Below are 20,589 nucleotides of genomic sequence, written 5' to 3' on the forward strand. Positions count from 1 at the left end.
AATGGTAACTGATAGAAGCTAAAATTGAACGGTAATGGAAATGGCAAAAGTTTATCAGAATATTTCTCTATTCAGACAACTTGAAAGAAAAAGGAATATACATAAACAACATAGCCTGAAGATTTCTCTATTCAGACATGTTACATAAAATTAAAATGGATATTGAAGATTTCTCTATTCAATCTTGTACGAGAAAAAAAAATCATACCAGGAGTTGGCAGAGTAAAATAAAGAAAGTTCCTCAGGAGTTTCAACTGGGAATTCAGAGAATGAAAAAGGAAGGCTGTTTCAGGCTTTTGAGCTGGGTTTATAGACGTTGAGTCTGGTTTTTGTTGGTTGAATTGTGTGTGTTTTGCTGATGATTTCTCCTTCAATTTATAGAGAATGAGGTTAGTTGAGTGGACCAACAGCTAATTTGACGTACTCACTTGCCATTGGTTTTGGTGAGTGGGTTGTTGAAATGACAAAATTTGTCACTATTAGACTTAAAGAAATCCAAAGTATTAGTCTACTTACCATTGATTGGTGAGTGACAGCTAAAAGTAGCTGACTAAAAGAAAAAAGAAATGGAGAGATAATGACCACCATCTCTACTTCTTTCTTTATTCATTCTTTAAGCCCACTTGCATATTATTTTATTCTTTTTTCAACCTTGGTGTAGACTTTTCACATGTATGTTGAGCTTTGGCTTTGTTTTAATATTTCATCACAGAGAATATTAAATTGTTTCCATCTACCACAACATTATTTTAATTTTCTTTAAATCAACTCACTTGTGATTAAGTCCCTCCATTGATGAAGCGAAACCTTATTTGCAGCCACTGAGTTTCTCCTCCGAACATGCCTTGATGCATAATAAACTGGGAATGCTAGGTTGATCCAATTGCTGCCAATTTCGGATATGTTGTTCTCCACATAAGTAGGAACAATATTCATGAAGAACTTAATTCCTTTTGAGTAATAGAAGATCTGGTTTTAGCATGGTTACATCTGACTGGTCGTCACAGACTGCTGTCATGAACAGAAATCATGATTAACGCCCTGAAGATTCAATAATTGTGCAAAGGGCGCCAAATTCGGATATGTTGTAGTAGACATCCAAATGAACAACTTCCATGCAGAAGGAATGTTCATTTGAGAATTGGAGGCTGGCTCGAATTGGGCCATAATTAGGCCCGAATTGCCACTGTTATCAACTTTCGCTGTTACTGGTATGCTTCTGATATTTGATGTCGGGAGGATTCCACATTTATCCAAATGATCCCAAATTTGAATATGTTGCAGTAGACATTCTAATGAAAAACTTTCATGAAGAAAGACAATTCATTAGAGCATTGGAATTGGGCCCTAATTAGGCCCGAATTGATCCCTATAAGCTTTTTGCTGGCATCTGGTGTTTTCAACTCTTAGGATTCCACATTTGTCCGAATAAACCCAAATTTGGATATGTTGCAGCAAGCATAGAGATGAACAACTTTCATGAAGAACGAAACTTAATCTGAGCCCTGGAAGTTGAATTTTGAGCTCACTCCATCCGTTTTAGGCAAAAATACGATTTTTGGTACAAACAATTACATATATATATATATTAAATTCACCAATCCAGTTCGGCGGATGTTTGGAGGTGTAAAAACCGAGACCGAAACCAATTAAACCGGTCTAGTTCGGTACGGTGCCAGTTTGTTGACTTTTTAGTCAACTCGGGTTTTCCCCCAATAAAAATAATAACTTTGTACTCCTCTATGTGTGAATGGCACTTTTAAGTTGGCAACAAAAGCACCATTTTTGACTGACTGCTTTATCTTTCCCAGTGCAGCAATGTCCAAATCAATGAATAAAAGGTTGTGTAGTTTGTTTGTTTGAGAGAGAGAGAGAGAGAGAGCCAAAAGATTTTCCTTTCCATTTACATCTCATATTTACAGAATAATGCCCTCTAACTCCCTCTACAAAAAAGAAGGGTAGAATCGCCGAGTCGTCTATCTGAAATAACCGTTTGTCAGGACGATCCACCACTGAAGTCTTTTCCACAACCCAAGACTGTAACATTGTAGATCGATTATGTACACTGTATAATTATATAAATCTAAATGCAGAAATTGGAAGTAAATTATCTTTTCTTTCCTCCTTCCCTCCCTTCTACTTTTTTTTCCTTTTTGTGCTCTGCCATTTTCGCAATTCTCTGTGGCTGACACTTGAGCAGCAGTGAGTGATCAGTTGCTGACCAGCTCAAGGATAAATACAAGGAGACAAGAACCCAAACTAAAAGGAACAAACTAAAAAGCAAAGTTATCAACTCTTCTCACTAATCCGGACGACATCCACGACTGTTGCATTGCAAAAAAAGCATCTGTGGGAATTCAAAAGATGCCTCGTTATGCAGCCATAACAAGACCTATGCGAACAAGGTGAAAACTTAGCATCTGCCTCACAAGCATAACAAATGCAGCACATGTCATCATTCCCATCTGTTTCTCCCCTGTATATCGTATTTTCTTGTGATTGGCTCTGGCTAAGGAGGCTAAGAAAATTCTCTAACTGGGCAAGTTTTACAAGATAAGCATCGCCTCTAAAGGTTCCAGCCTGGAAAATAAACAAACTACAGTATAAACAAGATGGTAAATACAGCATATTTGTGTAAAATCCAATGAAGAGCTTTTTCCTTTCTTTTGTCATCTTTTTATCCTCTTCTCTTGAGAGAGAAACCTACTGAAAAATAATTTGTTATATGGAATTCGATGTCAAGGACTCAGCTATATGAACCACCTAAAGACACAGCTACAAACCCCACCAAAATCACGGAAGGATGCATACATGTGAAAAGATCTCACTAATTGAGTTAAATGCTTCACAGAAATCGTGAACAAGTAGAAACCAGATTACTGATGTTAATTAATTGCATGCACATCTAGGACGGGACTGATAAACTTGCTTTACATTCACAAGAGAAAAAAAATAAGTTCTAAAATATTTTTAATTTTTGTTAGATGAAAAGACTGCATCTCTTCAGCCCAGAGAGAGAGAGAGAGAGAGAGAGAGAGAGAGAGAGAGAGAGAGGCTAACCCAGTTGTAATCCAAAAGGTATTGGAATCTGCAATGAAAACTCTCAAGGCAACCCATGCTTGCGAAGATGCTCACTACATCGTTGTGTTCCATGCATTCCATCTGTTCACTAGCATTTAACAAATTCAAGATAATACCAACAAGAGGTGCCAATATCATTCCTCGGTTTACTTTTTCTAAGGATTGACCATGTCTTCTCAGCGACCTGCAAAATAGAATGCCTTAAATGATACATGAAAAAGAAAAATGTAAGAGAATACGATCAACCAACAGTGAGAAAGCTCGATCAAAGTACAAAAGTAAAAGGAAAAGTGAAAATTCCAAAACAATTTGAAGACCGTCATGGATCAAAAGTAAAATCAAGGATTTTCCATGGAACAGCTTGCCATCAATACCAATCCCCACAACTTCAAATATGGAATTCAAAGGAATCAATTAGTAAACAATATCACAGAACTACAATGAAAAAATATGATCAACCGACATTTATCAAAATTTAAAAGGAGTGGGAATAAATGTTTCGATCCTCTTATTTTTATTTTATTTACATGCATATGCCCCTCACAGTACAATGCTGCATGGCAGTTTACACCACCATCATTAAATCAAATAAAAAATAGATAAAAAAGATAAACATAAAACATAAAAACTATGAAAAATAAAGGGAACTTTTATTTACACCCCAAAACCAACTTCGTGCATTGCTTATGGTGAGAGCAAAGATAAGTTCATTTTTGGAGTGCATCAACACAGATAAATTGGAAAGTAATAACTGTCTTTGTATTTGCAGGCACAGAATCTTACAAGTCAAAAAACTCAGCATCTTCTGCTGATGTTATGTGGCTCAGAATAAAGACTATTAACTCAGTTAACCTTCGAAGGTTTGTTTCAGCTCCAGATAGAAATGCTTGAGGTATCGCATGGGTACAGAACTCCAAAACCCTTGCAAGGTTGCATGAAAGATCAAATATGACACTGCATTTCTTTTGCTGGAACTCTAATACCTGCAAGAGATGTTTACTTCAAAATTAAAAAATACAAAATAAAATCTAATGAGGGAAATACAAAAAATTGGAACGTAAAATAGCCAAGTAAAAATTTGCACTTTTTTCATGCATAGCGTTCTAACTATTACTGACTATACCACAGTCAAACATGAGTATCCTCAGTCTGGACTGACCTAGTTAACCAGGAACCGACAGGGCAGCCAGAACAATTTCACCTTAGAAGAGGACTTTCATTGAACTAGTTTGCTTTTGATGAACTGTTCAGTTCATTTTACTTTGAAACATATATTGTTGTGACAATAAAATTGTGAAACCAAGTCAACTTGTTTAAATATGAGGCCATTTATTACCAAGTCACTAACAGGAGGCCATTTATTACCAAGTCACTCCAATATCTTTTCACTATTTCCTCTCAAATTTGTTAAATAACCCGCCTTCTAGATCTTGTTCTTTAATGTAACCAATGGCAATGGACTAAACTAGCAAATATTAGAAAACTTAAAAACACACAAGAATTATACTGGTTCGGCATAACTTTTGCCTACGTCCAGTTGTGATTTCTCTAGGTAGAGAAATCACCGCTCCTTTGATTAATAATAGAGATTACAGAACTTTTGCAACCCTAGAACTAATCTCATAACTCTTGGCTGTCTCTGGCTGTTTTTCTTACTCTCTAAAATAAGCCCTGCCTCACCCTATTTATAGATATATAGTTGGCTTACATGTCCCAAGGCTGATTGAATTCCTATTCCTAAGTGGATTAGGAAATTAAACTTATCCAAATCCTAATAGACTTCTGGAAATCCAAACCCAAATTGAATAAGGAAAACTGAAATTCTTTCCTAATCCTTCTAGGACAAGAATTGGTATACCTCTAATTTTCCTAAAACAATCCTAAACCAACTAGGACATATTTGACGAGCCAAAATCCTAACAAAAGTTCCCCATCCCCTGTTCTTTTTTCTTCTTTTTTTTCCCTTAATATTACTTCGTAAGTGCACTCTGTGTTCTTTTAGATCCTCTCCCCATGACAATAGCAACCCCCACAATGAAGTCCAAGCTCATCTATGCATGACATACAGCATAAAGTTTGTGTGTGTACATATTTATACAGAGAGAGAGAGAGAGAGAGAGAGAGAGAGAGAGAGTCTTTCTTCTCAATAAAACCAAAGCGTGTTTAAGCTAGAGTTATATAAGTAGAAAACAGAGATAAAACTAATCAAGTAAAACACAAATCAAATAGTAATAATAATAATATATTACTACATGTCTGAATAGGGATAAAATTATCCACACCTGGTACTTCTCTTGCATTTCTCTAACTGAAACTGAGAATTCAGTCATTGTCCAGCTGAGAGTGTTAAACAGGCGATTGAGAAAAGCTGAGAACAACTCTTCATCACTGACACAAGTTTCCCCTAACAATCTCTGCATGAATTAAGAGGCCAGAGAAGAATCAGAAGCTATTCGATGGTAACAAGATATACGATGAAAATTCTAAAGCAAAATTAAAGAACATTCACCTGGAAGACAACAGATGATGACGACTCTCCATGCTTTGAAGAACCAAAGCCAGACCCCTTGCACAAACGCAGAAGAATGTTCGTCACTGGGATCCAGGATCTATTATCAAATGCTGACAGCAATGCCTTTGGCATCCTCTGTGTGGCTGCTTCATTACTCTCAAAAACGGCCAAATATTCTTTGTACTGTACCAAGACTGAGATCGATTGGAGAAGCAGGTCCCTTAGATCAGCACTCGATATTCGAGGATCATTGAAGTGCGTGACCACAAAAGTTACCTGTGAAACAAGACACAGATTCAGCATTCCAAATACATTATTCGAATATCTAGGGAAAAAAGAATCCCAAAAAAAAAACTCATAATCTTCATGAATAAGCTGGTCATGTTGGCCTGTCAATGGAAAAATCAGGGTCCAAATTTCAGAGGATCTATGCTAAAAAAGCTAAAGCACATAAAATATGACAATCATATTTTTCCCTTAATAGGCATGTGTAACATAGCAAACTTCAGAGTTATTGTTTTTCAGGTAAATCAAAACACAAATTATTTTGGTGCTCAATTGTCACATCTGAAAGGAATAATTTATGTTCATTACTGTGGATCCTTAATTTATTTTTAAAGAATTATCAGTTTAAACAATTATCGTTTTTAAATCCAAAAGCCAGTAATCCATCGACAAATTACAGGAGTACATTTGTATTTTTCAGTATGTAACTGTCATGTTAAATTGTACACAGAGTAGAGCACATAATAGAAAGTAGGAAACACAAGGTTAAAAGATAAAACATACAAATGAAGCAAGGCCTTGCTTGATAAATATTGATGAAGGTACAAAGGGAGGATCACTTTTGCGCAACACATGGAAGCAATCAACCTGCAAGAATAGTAGAGCAATGAATAATTCCAAATAAAGAGTGCTTCTGAAAGCCTGGCTCAATATTTTTTGGTGGAATGAAAGCCTGGCTCAATAAGTCATAGCAATTTGTGGCTATATCTAGTATTTCCAGAAACTTTAAGAGAGCAGAGAACCTTTTTCTATCCTCATTTTCCTTTTATACTTGTCACATACAAAAGATCAGAAGTTAACAAATTTGTAGAAATATTTAAAGCTCTCTCAGAATTTTTCCAAGCAATTACAAAGCATCCTAATGTAATTCCATAACCACTCTCAAGGGATAGTACATACTGGGACCACCCGATATTTTTCTGGAGAATTAATAACCTGTGAATATCATCCTCAAAAAACCATCGAATAAAAAGAACTTAAGACAGGAATATTCTCATTACATGATGCAATAAAACAAGAGCAAACACAAGTATTAATGCTTATCATATGCAACAAAACAAGTGAAAACATAATCTTTCTCCTATCAGAAGGGAAAAGCGCAAGCACTCATACTCAAATCAATTTTACAAATGTTTTTGACAAGGATTCACTGCACATCAAATCTGTTAAGTTCAACAAAAGAAGAATCAACTTACCAGAGCTTCCAGATAATATTCAGGGATAAACAGGAACAGTAGATCCACTTTGCTAAGAACCAGAAGCAACTGGACAGTCCACATGCATGTTGCATACATTCCTCTTTGCTTCCATCGAGAAATTAGAGTAATACGGTACCTGTAAGCCATGACAGAGTGACCAAAGGAAACATAGTACATAAATGTATGCAAAAAAACTAAACTATATATATATATATATATATATATATATATATATATACTATGCGGACGTCCGGATGTTATTATAGTGTGGAAGCCATGTCTTTTCTACTACCCTTCCCTACTTTTCTCCATGTTTACAGTGGTATCCGAGACATCCGGACGTGAGAATAATATATATATATATATATATATATATATACATTCCCCTTCTATTGATGGATCCCTCAAATAAAGACACCCTTTAGGGTCCCATATGATTTTTTTTTCAACGATCCAAACCATCCATTTGTTAAGTTGAGGGGCACCCTGTACATGGAGCTTCAATTGAGGGATCTCTCAAATAAGCTTATTTGAGGGACACCGCTATAGGGCCCACTATGCATTGTATTTCACTAATCCAAACTGTCTATTTTGTAAATATTCACTCAAAGACCATCTCTACAAAAAATCACTTGAATCTGATATCATTTGACTACTCAATTGAGTTATTGAAATTTTAGTACTTTCTTGAAACACCGTGTTCATTGATTTTGTAGGACACAATTGGATGTAGGAAACGGTTTCCGATTTGTCTAATTTTTAGCAAGTATGATCTATGAATACAAACTTAACAAATAGATGGTTTGGATCGCTTAAAAAAAAATTCATATGTCCTAAAGGGTGTTCCTCAAATAAAATTATTTGAGAGATCCCGCGATAGAAGGGGACTGTAATATATATGCATATAGGGTCAGGATCAGGCAACACACAAAAAGCCACACATTTTGACATACCTTATTAACCATTGGATTAAAGCACATTTAATGGCTGAGATTTGATCTGACTATATAATCATTTAATATTTAATAAAAATTGTGTAGTGCATTGAAAGTATAAATGCGGACAACTTTTAATGTCCTCTTGTTTCTCTCTCCAATCTCACCAGACCCGAAAAATTAAAAAATAAAAACAAATTTTTTTTTTTTTTTTTTTGGGGTGAAACATCTCTGTTCTTTTCACCCATTCTTGCTCAAACCCTTAACAAATTCATTTCCTCCTACTCTTGGCTAAGTGGCAAAATCATCAGCATCTTCATGCAAATGTCCGAGCATGTAGTTGTTTGGATTCCCTCATATCTGCACCTAGGGGCTATTGCCTATTCTAACTCTACAATGGTGATCCTCAGTTCTGCAACTTATAAGTTGCTTGGCTTAACCCCAGACACCAGAGTAGAAGATGTCTTAACCCCAGACACCAGAATAGAAGATGTCTTAACCCAAGACACCAGAATAGAAGATGGCTAACTATAAATCATTTGAAAGAGCATCCTCTCAATCTACTGATCTAGCTATTACCCAAATTTACATCAAGTTTTACAGACTTTTCTTATCAAGTTAAAATATTGTTTCTAATCTGGCTTTCTTATCAAGTTAAATCATTTGGATATTACTGGTTAAGCCAAGCCATTTAATAGTTGCAGAAACAAAGGACCCCAGCTCACCATTGTAGTCAGAATGGCTAATAACCCCAAGGTGCAGTTCTGTGGGACACCAAACAACGACATGCACTAACATGTGGGTAAAGATGATGATTTGGCTCAGCCAAGACTGGGGTGACTAGGAAACAAATTGGTTAAAAGGGTTGAGAAGAAACAGGTGATATTTCAGCCCCAAAAAGGATAAAAAGTTTTGCGCCAAAAAAAAAAAAAGGATGAAAAGTTTTGAGCAAAGAAAAAAAGGATGAAAATTTTTTGCGCAAAAAAAAAGGATGAAAAAGTTTTGTGCAAAAAATAAAATGATGAAAGAGTTTTGCGCAAAAAAATAACGATGAAAGAGTTTTGCGCAAAAACAAAAAAGGATGAAAGAATGTTGTTTTTATTGTTTTCCTTTTCAGGTCTTGTGAGATTGGAGAGAGAAGAAAATTGAAAGTTATTATTTATGTTCCCACGACCCTCCAAAAGTTTTATTAAAAAAAATAAAATTATAAAGTCAAAGGTTTTTTAGGTTTTAGACATAAAAAAAATTTCACTTTTGAAAAAAACCAAAGCTTTTTCAAAAAAGACAAAAAAACCACTCAACTTTCAAATCAAAGACATGCAAATGTATTGGATTCCTTAGGAAATCTAAAAATAAATAAGGGCATTTTTGTCCATTTTTGCTTCTTTTAAAATTTCTCTCTCCTTTTGCTTTTTCCAAAATGTCCCTAAAGTCAAATTAAATCCAGCCCTTAATTATGCTTTAATCCAATGGTCTACAATGTGTGTCAAAATATGTGTCAAAATGTGTGTCCCCTGTATAAATATATAAGTAAAAGACAGTTAATTCTTCTGAACACTTGTAGCCAAAAAAAATTTAACAGCACATGTATAAATTATGGAAACAAGCTAATCTTCAAGGTCATCTTACCAAGCACATTGTCTGACACAATCAATAACTTCTTCTCTATAACCGTTGCGGGCTTCTTTCAAACGCTTTAATTGCTCATTACTAGCTTTTTCTCTTATTTGTTTATCAGCTTCTTCCAGGAGGGATATTGACTGCGACTGGTGAGACATGTAGTACGATGCCTGCAACCAGGATTTTAAAATTTCAGAAATCTTACAGCATTTGAAATACACACACATGCGCACATATCATGAAATATATACCTACGTTTCAGATTAATCAGTAAGAAGACTATGATCACACCTAGAACGTTTAGGTCAGTTCACATAGAAGGCAAGACAAATAAATCAACAAATAAAAGCACACAACCAGAAGGCAGAGAACAAAAGACCTGACAGTGTTACTGTTAAAATCAAAACATATATGGGAAAAAACGAACAAGGAAACATAAAACCAAGCAAATAACAGTATCATCAAATCAACCAACAGAATATCACAATTCCAAAGTTATTTTAAGTTTTAGCCTTAACAAATGTTATCTGCTAAGAATGCTAACCTGTTAAAGACAACCACATCAGACCATGACTACCAACGATATAGATATTGAGCACAACAGGTTAAGGATAACAAAACCATTGATCAGCAAAACTTTGTATTCTTTAAATAAAAAAAGGATCTTGCCCATTATCTCCTTACCTGCTTAAAATTTGGTGCAAGACCTATATGATACAACAGCAACAGAACATCTAGAAGTTCTTCTTCTCTGAGTGTGGCTGAAGACATATTATTTTCCCTTGGTACAATCCTCAATTGCTGCACTGGGCAATAACTATACTCAGATTCAGATTGATAACTAGAGCTAGGTTTATCTGCCAATTCATCATTCAAATTTCCAGTACTGCATTCTGTAGCAACATGAGCAGATCTCTCTGGAATAGGACTGCAATGGACACGAGAACCTTTGGCTGTGTATCTAATTGGATACTTTGAGATTCTTGTAAAATCATCATTATAACATGAGCAACAACATGGTTTTTTTGTACTTGAATGCGTCACTCTGGTTTCTTCATCATCCATACAGCCTTCCTCCCACCGAATTACTTCTGCTTCCTCATCATTTACAGGGTTTGACTTTGAGAGATGACTAAACGATCCTCCAAGCCTAGAATTGTCATTTCGATGAGGATCATTTCTAAGAAATAAACCCACGGGAAGCTTCGTTGACCACCCCTATGAAGAAAACCAACATCAGGACCATTTTCATTGCTCTTCAACCAGCCACAAATATCCCCCATTGCAAACCCTTCAGATAAAAAATGAAGAATAACTGTATACAAAGAAACAAGAACGGAATTGCTTGAAACTCCAGGAGGTGGAAGGTTCCGGTCAGCTCCTCTGTTCTTTAGTAGAATGTTCTGTAAAAATGTTCTGAACACTGAACCAGGCAACTGGGGAGGTGTCACAGGTGGTATGAACTGTATGACCAAGCGACAGAGATCCCTATGCTTCTCCTCAATCTGCAAATATAACATGGATTATCAGCAAAAATTTAGTGTGGAACTTCACAACTGTAAATGTTGCTCAGCATAAGCTATAAATATTACAACAAAAAAAGTGTCCTCAGATATGAAATTCCAAATCTATCTGTCGCCAACTAAATGATCAACATTACTGTAATTAGACTTGTCAATACAATTTAAAATGGATCAAGGGAATCCCATAGAAAACAAGCTGATGATGTTAAATATTGTCCACCTCCAAGTAAAACATTGATGATGTAAAATACTGTATATATCCATATTAAAAATTCAAATACTAATTAATCAACTTCACATCAAAGATAAAGCAGTTCCCCTCCAAACTCAATTCACAGCATACACCATAAGAGGAGATTCACTATTTAATTCAAAGCTTAAATTTTAAATACAAAGTGAAATTAGCATAGATTTTTTGTCCAAATAAATAAACATGGATTCAATACTTTCATATTGGAATACAGGAATATGAAACTAAATTTTTCCTATGACATAAGCACAAATATGTACTTATCTATATATTTATCAACTCAACTTGTCCCCAAGCATGACTTACGTAGATGAAATATACCTTTACCTTCATCAATTCAACAAAAGCAAGAAATATGTCCTTATCTACATCTTCATCTATTCAGGTTTCATGGGATTTAGTGTAGAATCCTACTTATAGAATCATATGGATCACATGCCCATGTTATCTGATACAAGAGAGAGAGAGAGATTCATGTGTGCATGCTGCCAATGTACATGGTTTAATTGAACATTAAAGCTCAAATTATATGGTTTTTACTTGCCCTAATGAAAACGTCCATGAGGAAAATTGTGACATTCATCATACTTCTTGTTCAATGTTACAAATATTTCTATATTCTTGCACTCTCGCTTATTATATGATTAACAATTTCAAAGAGGTTCTTCATCCCCTTGCCCAACTTTTACATTCTAGAAATAATATAATTTGAATGTTACAAATATTTCTATATACTTCTTGTTCAATGTTACAAATATTTCTATATACTTCTTGTTCAATGTTACAAATATTTCTATATACTTGCACTCTCGCTTATTATATGATTAACAATTTCAAAGAGGTTCTTCATCCCCTTGCACATTCTAGAAATAATATAATATGGACAATACCAACCAACAAGTAAGACAAACTAAATTATGGCAATAAAAGAAAATCAAGCTCTTTAGCTTAATATGTACCTTACTGACTGCTTCAGATAAAGCTTTAGTTGTCAACACCATGGTGCTTTCATATGACACATCCTCACATGAACCAGGCCACGAAACAGAAGGCATCATGGATTCAAGATCATGCTTATTCGGATTCTTCCGTGATAGGAACCCTTCAAAAAGGAATTCAAAATCAGGCGATTTCCACCAAAGCACCATAAGCTCTTGTCGTCTCAAGATATGGCATGCCAACACGAGGTATGGGTATGACCCTGAACATGGGCACTCTTTTAGAACCAGTGGAGCTATTTTGCAACCACAAGCCAGGGCATTTATGAAATGTTCAAACAGCAAATGTGATCCTTCAAATTCCAGAAAGACATCAAGAACTCTATCTAAGCTTGAATAATCATGGGGCACCTGCTGCCCAAACACTTCCATCATGAATGACAGAAATGGACCCCAGGCAATGTACTCTATGCTCCAAACATCTACTCCAAGTACAGAAAAAAATTCCTCACATATCCCATGAGAAGCAGGATAAAAAAGTTCTTCATGTGAAACAAACCTCTTCAGTCGCCTCCATTTTTGAACAGAAGAATGCTTTGCCTGGTCAACAGAGTGCATACCCAATAGCCTTGACAAGCAACACAGCAACTGAGTAGCAACCGGAATTAAGGATGGAGGTTCTTGAAGGGGAAGGTAGCCTTCAATGGGAAATCTAAAGGGGCGGGCCCCAAAATTTAATTCGCATCGTTCACCCTGAGAAAGAGAAATTGCAGGATAATATCCAGATACTGGTCCCATCTTACGAATGCCATGAAATGCAGCCCCAAGTGAGACACCATTTCTGTAGAATGATATTTCATTACAATCCAAATCTATGCAGCAGCCAATGGCATCACCAACAACCCAAGATTGACCATATGGCTCAGCTTCCTTGTTCCATTTTCTAACCCTCCTCCCATCAAATGCATACGAATCAGCAGCATCACCTACACCCTTATGGTCAGTAAAAGGGCAAGAAATGGTTGCCCATCCAAGTTGCTGAATACCTGAAGTTTCTAGAATAACTTCATACATCCATTTACCTTTCCACACAAAAGCATTAGCTCTGGCACTGCTGAACATTGCTAAGCTCTCTACAAGCAAAGGTGGCTTAATAGGTCTAATATCACCACGAATACTGAATTCATCAAGACCAACAATGTGGGGACCACAGCCATTCCCAGGAATATAAACTCCATCTCTGTTTCTAACCAAAGCACTTGAATTGGCATGCAATTTAGAGAATTCTTTCTGTATAATGCAGCGAACTAGATTGCTATCAATTGGACTGGGCAACAAACCAAAAGATTTGTTAGGGAGACCAAGAACATATTCTAAGGTCCGCTCCACTGATTGATGGCCAAAATCATCACAGTATGAAACAAGATGGGTTTTTGACGAATTCTCTTTACTATCCTCGTCATTCAATATCACGGCCAGACCAGAAGAAAACCCACCAATCCGTTGGCTGTCCTCTGCCATTCTGGACAAGGATGAGCAATATATGCCCAATACTATCCACAGCACAGGAAAAATTTATTCAAACTTCAATATGCCTAATAGAAAGCCAATTATGATTCCAACACTGATCCATCCCAATCAAAACTCTGAAACCCAAAAAAATGACCATCATGACCTGAAATCTCAAGGTTGAAATGCATACAACTTAGTTTCATAAACCATCTACAGAACGTTGTTCTGTTGGTTTCGGATAAATACAGAAGAACACAAAATCAAAACAGCAACTTAAACATATTCCATGGACTTGGTTCACAGTGAAAGTATATAGAACAACTCAATCAAGCTTAGCAAAATTAGTCGGCAAAATTAACGTAAATGTTTACAAACTACGTGACAAAATATGTAAATTTCACATTCCCTTGTCCTTTCTCCTCCCCTCAGTTTTCTCGGGGTCCAAACAGGATCAAGGGGAAAATGAATTGGAGGAAAATTCAGAATTTAATTTTATAATTCAAAAAACAAACCTACAAAATCTTCAGTGCTCTAATGGCAACACACAGAAAATTGAATAATTGGAAAATGATGAAAGAACTCACAGGTCCTGGCCATGTTTATCGTTTTTACAGTAAATTGCGGCTAGGGTTTAGCAGCAGCCATTAAATTAGCACCGGCTATAATCTTAATATGCCTGAGAGAGAGAGAGAGAGAGAGAGAGAGAGAGAGAAAGAAGGACAAAAATGGAATTTTGAAGTTTTCGCCAATAGTCGGGGGACGCGAGCGCACCACGAGACAAGAGAAAGACAAACAAAAACGAAACAAGCAGCTGCTGCTTCAAGCCCACGCACGCTGACCTCAAGCCCTAAAAATGGAACTTACCGACACGTGTCGCACTCCCGCGGGAGTTACCGGCTGCTGACCTCGCGGGTCGTGCTAAACTGCGCCGGTGGATGGACGTCTTGTGGCTGTAACTGGATGGATCCATGAGAATGACGTGTTCCGAGTTTTTTTAATGTTTAAATTTATAAAAAAAAGAATAAAAATGCCGCTATTTCCCCCTCTGGATTAGATCAGAGAGGGAAGGAGAACAAAGATGGCAGACAAGTGGGGAGAGAATCCAAAGATTAGAAGGTAAGGAGGGGGGTGTTAAGATGAAGACGGTGAAAGATTAAAAAGGAAATTAATTTTTGTTTTATAAAAAAATATATAATTAATTAAAAACCCTTCATCAATAAAATTCATTAATACATGTGTGAATTTGTTTAAATTAATAATTAAAGGTTATTTTTGGAATAATGATTGGTGGAAAGATAGGATTGTTTTTTTTTTTTTCAAATTTAAGAAGTGGGTGGGAAGATAAGATGGGTGAGAAAATAAGATAAGGTGAAAATAACAGCACTCAGAAATGTGTAATATCTAACTACCTTACATGACTATAAAACCTCGCATGCTTGAAGACATTAGGTGCAAAGACACCGTTATGAGCTTAGTAACTTGAGTTAAAGAAAAAATTACAGAGATAATTAAACTAGCAAGTCCCCTAAAATATAACTAGTCTCGACTATGCCAGAATTGACATTCACAAGGGGCATAAACAAACTAAATGGACCGCAACTATTGTGTAGCAATATGAATGTCATACAGCCCTCCCTCAAGATTTGATGACCCTCACGATTCACTTGTAGTGGCCTGATTTGAAATGTAATGTGAGGATTAATATTTTTTTTATACAAAAACTCAAGGATTCAGGACGGGGATGGGGGATAGCTCCTCCACGTAAACGGGACGGGATTTCGAAACCTCTTAAACAGGGATGGAGGAGGGGATGGGGAACAGGGACAAGGATGATATTGCCATATCTGACCTATTATCATCCCTAAGTCAGATCCCCACGTTTTGATTAATCGAACCCAACAGTCACCTACCCTAAGAATAAATTAGTACTAATTTTTCTACTAACAATCGTAGTATATTCAATTTTTAACTTTTTACGTCACTATTATATTCATATTTATTTTTTTAATAAATAAGATTCTTTAATAAATGAAAAGAAAGTAGATTTTTATGTTGTTTATTTTAATTCTTTAATAAGAGTTCATGTTTTTCTCACATATTATGAATTTATCACTTTTGTAGTAACATGCATTCATGTTACATGAAAATTATTATTTTTAATATAATTGATGATCTAAATTATTCTAAATTAATCTAATTTAGAAAAAGAATGATTCAAAAAATGGACGAACCCAATTGGCACAATTCACATTTGTGAAATACTTTTTTTTTTATTTTTAAAATTTATCTTTATGTATGGTATGATGTCTTATTTTTTTTCTCTACAATACCTACTCTACTCAAAATAGGTCAGCTCTACTAATTGCCAAACTGAAAAGGTCAGAGCCAGTTTTCTCATTGAAAACTGAAATTGGAGTTTGACATTCCAGTTTTCTCATTGAAAACATAAGAGACATTGTCCATTACGGATGACTCGATGAGAAACGGTCTCGACGCCCAAACAACTTTGAATAAAAGAAAGCTTTGTTAATGTAAAGGTAGGCTGGATTTGCATTCGACCAAAATTCTAAAATATAATTACTGCAAGCACCGACCACGCAGGGACATGTTTCACTAATTATGATATAATCTGTCTGATATTTTTTTCACTTACAAAAGGTATGCTGCTAGTAAGCTGCACGTCTGACTTGTACATGGAGCATCTTCAAACTCTGATCATCACTGAAATAAGCTCCTTCCCTGTGATATGCAAAGTGGAACAAAATAGCAAAAAGAGAATTCCTGCCATGCCACAATCCCCATAGATGAGCTACATTTACTAGTTACTATATCAGTTAACAGCCAATTTCCTACAGCACCACCATTGGGGGCAAGTTAACCAAATCGGTTCCCATCTGTCTCGATTGCCATGAAAGCAAAAAGCCTCATGAGTTCCATTCCCAAGGCTGAACACGCCCCAATCCTTTCTTCCAGCATTGTTCAGATTAAGCCTAGCTGAAATTCCATAAAGATGGTCGGAATCCCATTCGTTCCACCATGGAGCAGCTGATCATTAGAGAAATAGATACGATTCCTCATCGCAACACCAAGTTCCATCGAAGAAACAGATCGCGAACAACATTTGCCTATAAATAAGATTTTATCCCCCAAATCATGTACCCTCTTCCAGGACATCAGGCTAAAATCCAATGAATATACTTTGAAATCATGTGTTTCAAGAATAGCCTCTGCTTTGGTGTTATAAAGCCTACAAACAAGAAGAAGCTCCCCACAAGATTCCACAAGATATTTCAACACACCACTATTTTCCTGCTCCTCTGACATTATTACTTCATGACAATCTATTTTTACCTCAAAAGCATCATATGTTCTAATGCTAGCAAAGACATTAGCAGCATTAATCTGCCAAATGTTATATTCATTGCTTATAAGATAGAAACTTCCATCACAGAAGACAGCATCCTCAAATGGCTCACCATCCAGTTTATGTTTAAGCCATGATTCAACTCCTGGGACCCAAAAAGAAATCTCCCGACATTCACTATGAACAAGCATGCAAACATAGTTTTCAAAGATGGGAAGCCCCGAGAGAACAATCTTATGATAGAAGTTCCATGTTTTGGGAAGATCAGTTTTGTTCCTAGAGAATGGATTCAACAAGCTAATCTCAAGATAGAAACAACCAATATGTTTTACTAGAATCAACCAATCTTGATATGATCCCCAACAATATCTTCCATAAGCCTCAGGAAGCACAATGTCCCAATGTTGTTTTTGTAGTATGCTAACACAAGTTCTTACCTCTCTATCTTTGCCAGACATCATGAGCCATGGCACACCATGGCTATGCCAACCAGCAAGTTCTTGTGCAACAACATGTCTCCAGGCTCTGCAAACATCACTAACAGATATACAGTCACAGTCAGTCGCTCAAAGATGATCTCAAGTATACCCCGAGGCAGCTCTGTCCAATCCAGATTAACAAGCTTCTGCTGCTTCCGTCTTCCATTTCTGCTTCGACCCATCGTGCAGCTCTATGACTCTACTCGCCTACAAAAATAAATATAATTAATGAATATCCTTAAACTATCTTTGGGAGAAAAAGAAAGGGGGGAGAGAAATCATAATAACACCAACCAACTCTCAATGACAGATTGTAAATAAAATTGTAAATGCAACATCAAGAAGTAAGTAGTGTGTGAAAACAGAGTTTTTAGTGCAATAGTATAAGCTTCAATCCAGGTGTGATGTAAGGTTCTCTGTTAACTAATCCATCGAATCTGCATGTCTTTGGGTTTTACTACACTAGCAACCTCAAAAAATTTACATCAATTAAGAGGTGAGCATGACCCCCAATCAGTGCAAAAAAGGATAATTATCTGCACGCCATGTGTTGTTCTCGGCAGACCAGCAACTGTAGGAACTTACTGAGCTTCCTGGCTTAATCAGAGGTAGTGAGTACAATAAAAGGGTTTGGCTCAAACTCGAAAGAATCTTAGGCTCTTTGAAAATAGCTAAAATATCCTTGTAGCATTTACACAATAGAAAGTTGAAATTGAACCCAAAACTGAAATTCACTGCACAATATATTCTGGCTGGACAGACCTACTGTTTTAGCCAACTTCTAACCCACGTCGGCTCCAGTTTACTAGGATTGAAAATAAAATTGAATTGATAAGTTTAAAAAGGAATCAATATCCCTGAACGAGATGATAAGTTTACACCATCCACAACATCAATTACCAAAGCAAGTCTCTTCTTGTCTCAAATTCTCAAAACTCGATGTTTTAATGTGTTTGCTCAAAACTTGATATTATCAATATCTCACGTCAATTACACCATCCCATATTTGGTGATGGTTTGCTCAAAGCTTGATAGAGAAGGATGTTTTTAATGTTTCACGTTTTCTTCAGACAAAAAGCATTTTGTTTCTATATTTACATTTTAATTATTTTAAGTATAATGGGAATACTTTTTAATTATGTTTCAATGAACAAGAGAGACTGAAGAATAACTAAACTACTCTAAACTCGTTAACATATATATATATATATATATATTAAACAATCAATAGGTTTAACTTTTAACTCTCTTTTTTTCTTGATCAAGATAGGTTTAACTTAAACTTAAAAACACCGAGGTTGGTATGGGCTTTTTACCGAGTCGATTGACCACTAATAGCATGACACGTGGACGATCTTATTGAAGAATATAAAGGCCCACATCGAAAATTTTAAAATAAATACAATATATAATCAATGATTCCACTACTAATATCACATATTTTTTTTAAATAAAACTTCACATCTGCCAGGCTTTATAAGTGGTTAAGTCAAAGACAATATTAATATTGTTTGTAATAGGTCGCTGATCTGCCTGGGATAATATCTCAAATCTGATCATGTTTGGTTCCGAGTCACCTCACCTCACCACCACACTAGGCAAAACAAACCCCCTCAGACTATAATGAGGGGTAAGTTCTAAGGGGTTCACTTTATAGTCATTGGATCAATCCAAGGGCTGGGGAGAATTGGGATAAAGTTGTGCAATCAGGTAGGTGAGGAACCCAAACCTGAATTTAATATCCAGCAATGAAGTTGGTCCCAACACAAAAAAAAAAAGAAAAAAGAGGTAAGTTCGAAGTTTGAATAGAAAAAACCCATTGATCTCAAACTCATAGCTCAGATAAACCGCTAAGCTCTGAGAAACGGTTGAAGGCAACGGGCAACGACGGTTGAAGGCAAAGGTTAACGACGGTTGAACGCAACTCCACTATCTAAATCGTGAAAAAGTATTTATTTTGAGTGGAAGGAGCAAAGGCTTGGATTCTGAAACAATGAAAAGACGAAGCAATGGAAGGGGAAGGAGAGAAGCGTATTCGTTGGAAGTAATAGGTTCCATTTGTGGAGCAAAGCCGCACAAAGACCCAACACAGACACCTTGCGATTGTTCAATAACCAGCATTTGGTAAGTAATTTATGGAATTTGAGTTTAGGGTTAGAGTAACCATTTTCTCAATTTGTACCATGAATGTTGTTAGATTTGGCATCTCTTCTTTGTGCTTCACTTGCATGTTAATTTTTGCTTGGGTATATGTTAACGAATGAAAATAAAGTCAATAACATGTCAATAACATGTCAATAATGATATGAATAAGGTAATGGTGTTGAATTGTAGGAGGCCCTCAAAATTTTCCACATTTGAAGCAGTGCAGAGTGCAGATTATCTCTCTGGCGCTAGAATATATATAATTTTTGAAATAAATATTATTTCCGTTGTTACTAAATTTGTTTGTTAAAAATGAGAACATATAATAATAAACTCATGAATAAAAGTGCAAAGCATTTGAAAAAAGGTTGATCTATGACGATTATGGCTGACTGAAGAAAAAGCTAGAAAGAAAGAAGGATGTGGCAATGGCTTAGCGAGCAGATAGCAGAGCAGATGCTTTGCTTTGCTTCCTTCCACCATCTTTCTTATTTATTTATTTATTTTGTGTTGTGTATAAGATGACAATAATTGTCATGTGTGTGAAGTGCAGAACTTGCCTAGATTGCACTCACACTCACTCATGCATCAACCATTGATTGGAGTTTGGATCCATAAATAAAACACATGCTATTACTTGTAATTCATAGAATCATTGCATTAACAGCTATTTGCACAAAATATGTCATATTGCTTTGATGATGTTAAAGCCTATGATCAGTAATCCCTATGCGCATGTACTTTGT

At 36.0% G+C, this 20,589-nt stretch overlaps 1 protein-coding gene and 1 pseudogene across 1 annotated transcript; both read right to left on the bottom strand.

Annotated features, from left to right (window-relative positions):
- Window positions 1–1,879: 1,879 nt before the first annotated feature.
- On the bottom strand, window positions 1,880–14,670 carry LOC103343676 (E3 ubiquitin-protein ligase RKP). Its single transcript, XM_008247320.3, is given in 12 exon segments — window positions 1,880–2,580; window positions 3,061–3,265; window positions 3,865–4,064; window positions 5,364–5,495; window positions 5,591–5,869; window positions 6,383–6,466; window positions 7,075–7,213; window positions 9,642–9,802; window positions 10,317–10,828; window positions 10,831–11,137; window positions 12,365–13,989; window positions 14,440–14,670. Coding segments are annotated over 11 exon segments (3,810 nt in total). The 5' UTR covers window positions 13,865–13,989; window positions 14,440–14,670; the 3' UTR covers window positions 1,880–2,289.
- Window positions 14,671–16,673: 2,003 nt separating this feature from the next.
- LOC107882061 (putative F-box protein At3g25750) lies at window positions 16,674–17,880 on the bottom strand (annotated as a pseudogene).
- Window positions 17,881–20,589: the final 2,709 nt, after the last annotated feature.

This window comes from Prunus mume, linkage group LG1, assembly GCF_029339155.1.
Source record: "Prunus mume cultivar Tortuosa linkage group LG1, ASM2933915v1, whole genome shotgun sequence".
Lineage (NCBI taxonomy): Eukaryota > Viridiplantae > Streptophyta > Magnoliopsida > Rosales > Rosaceae > Prunus > Prunus mume.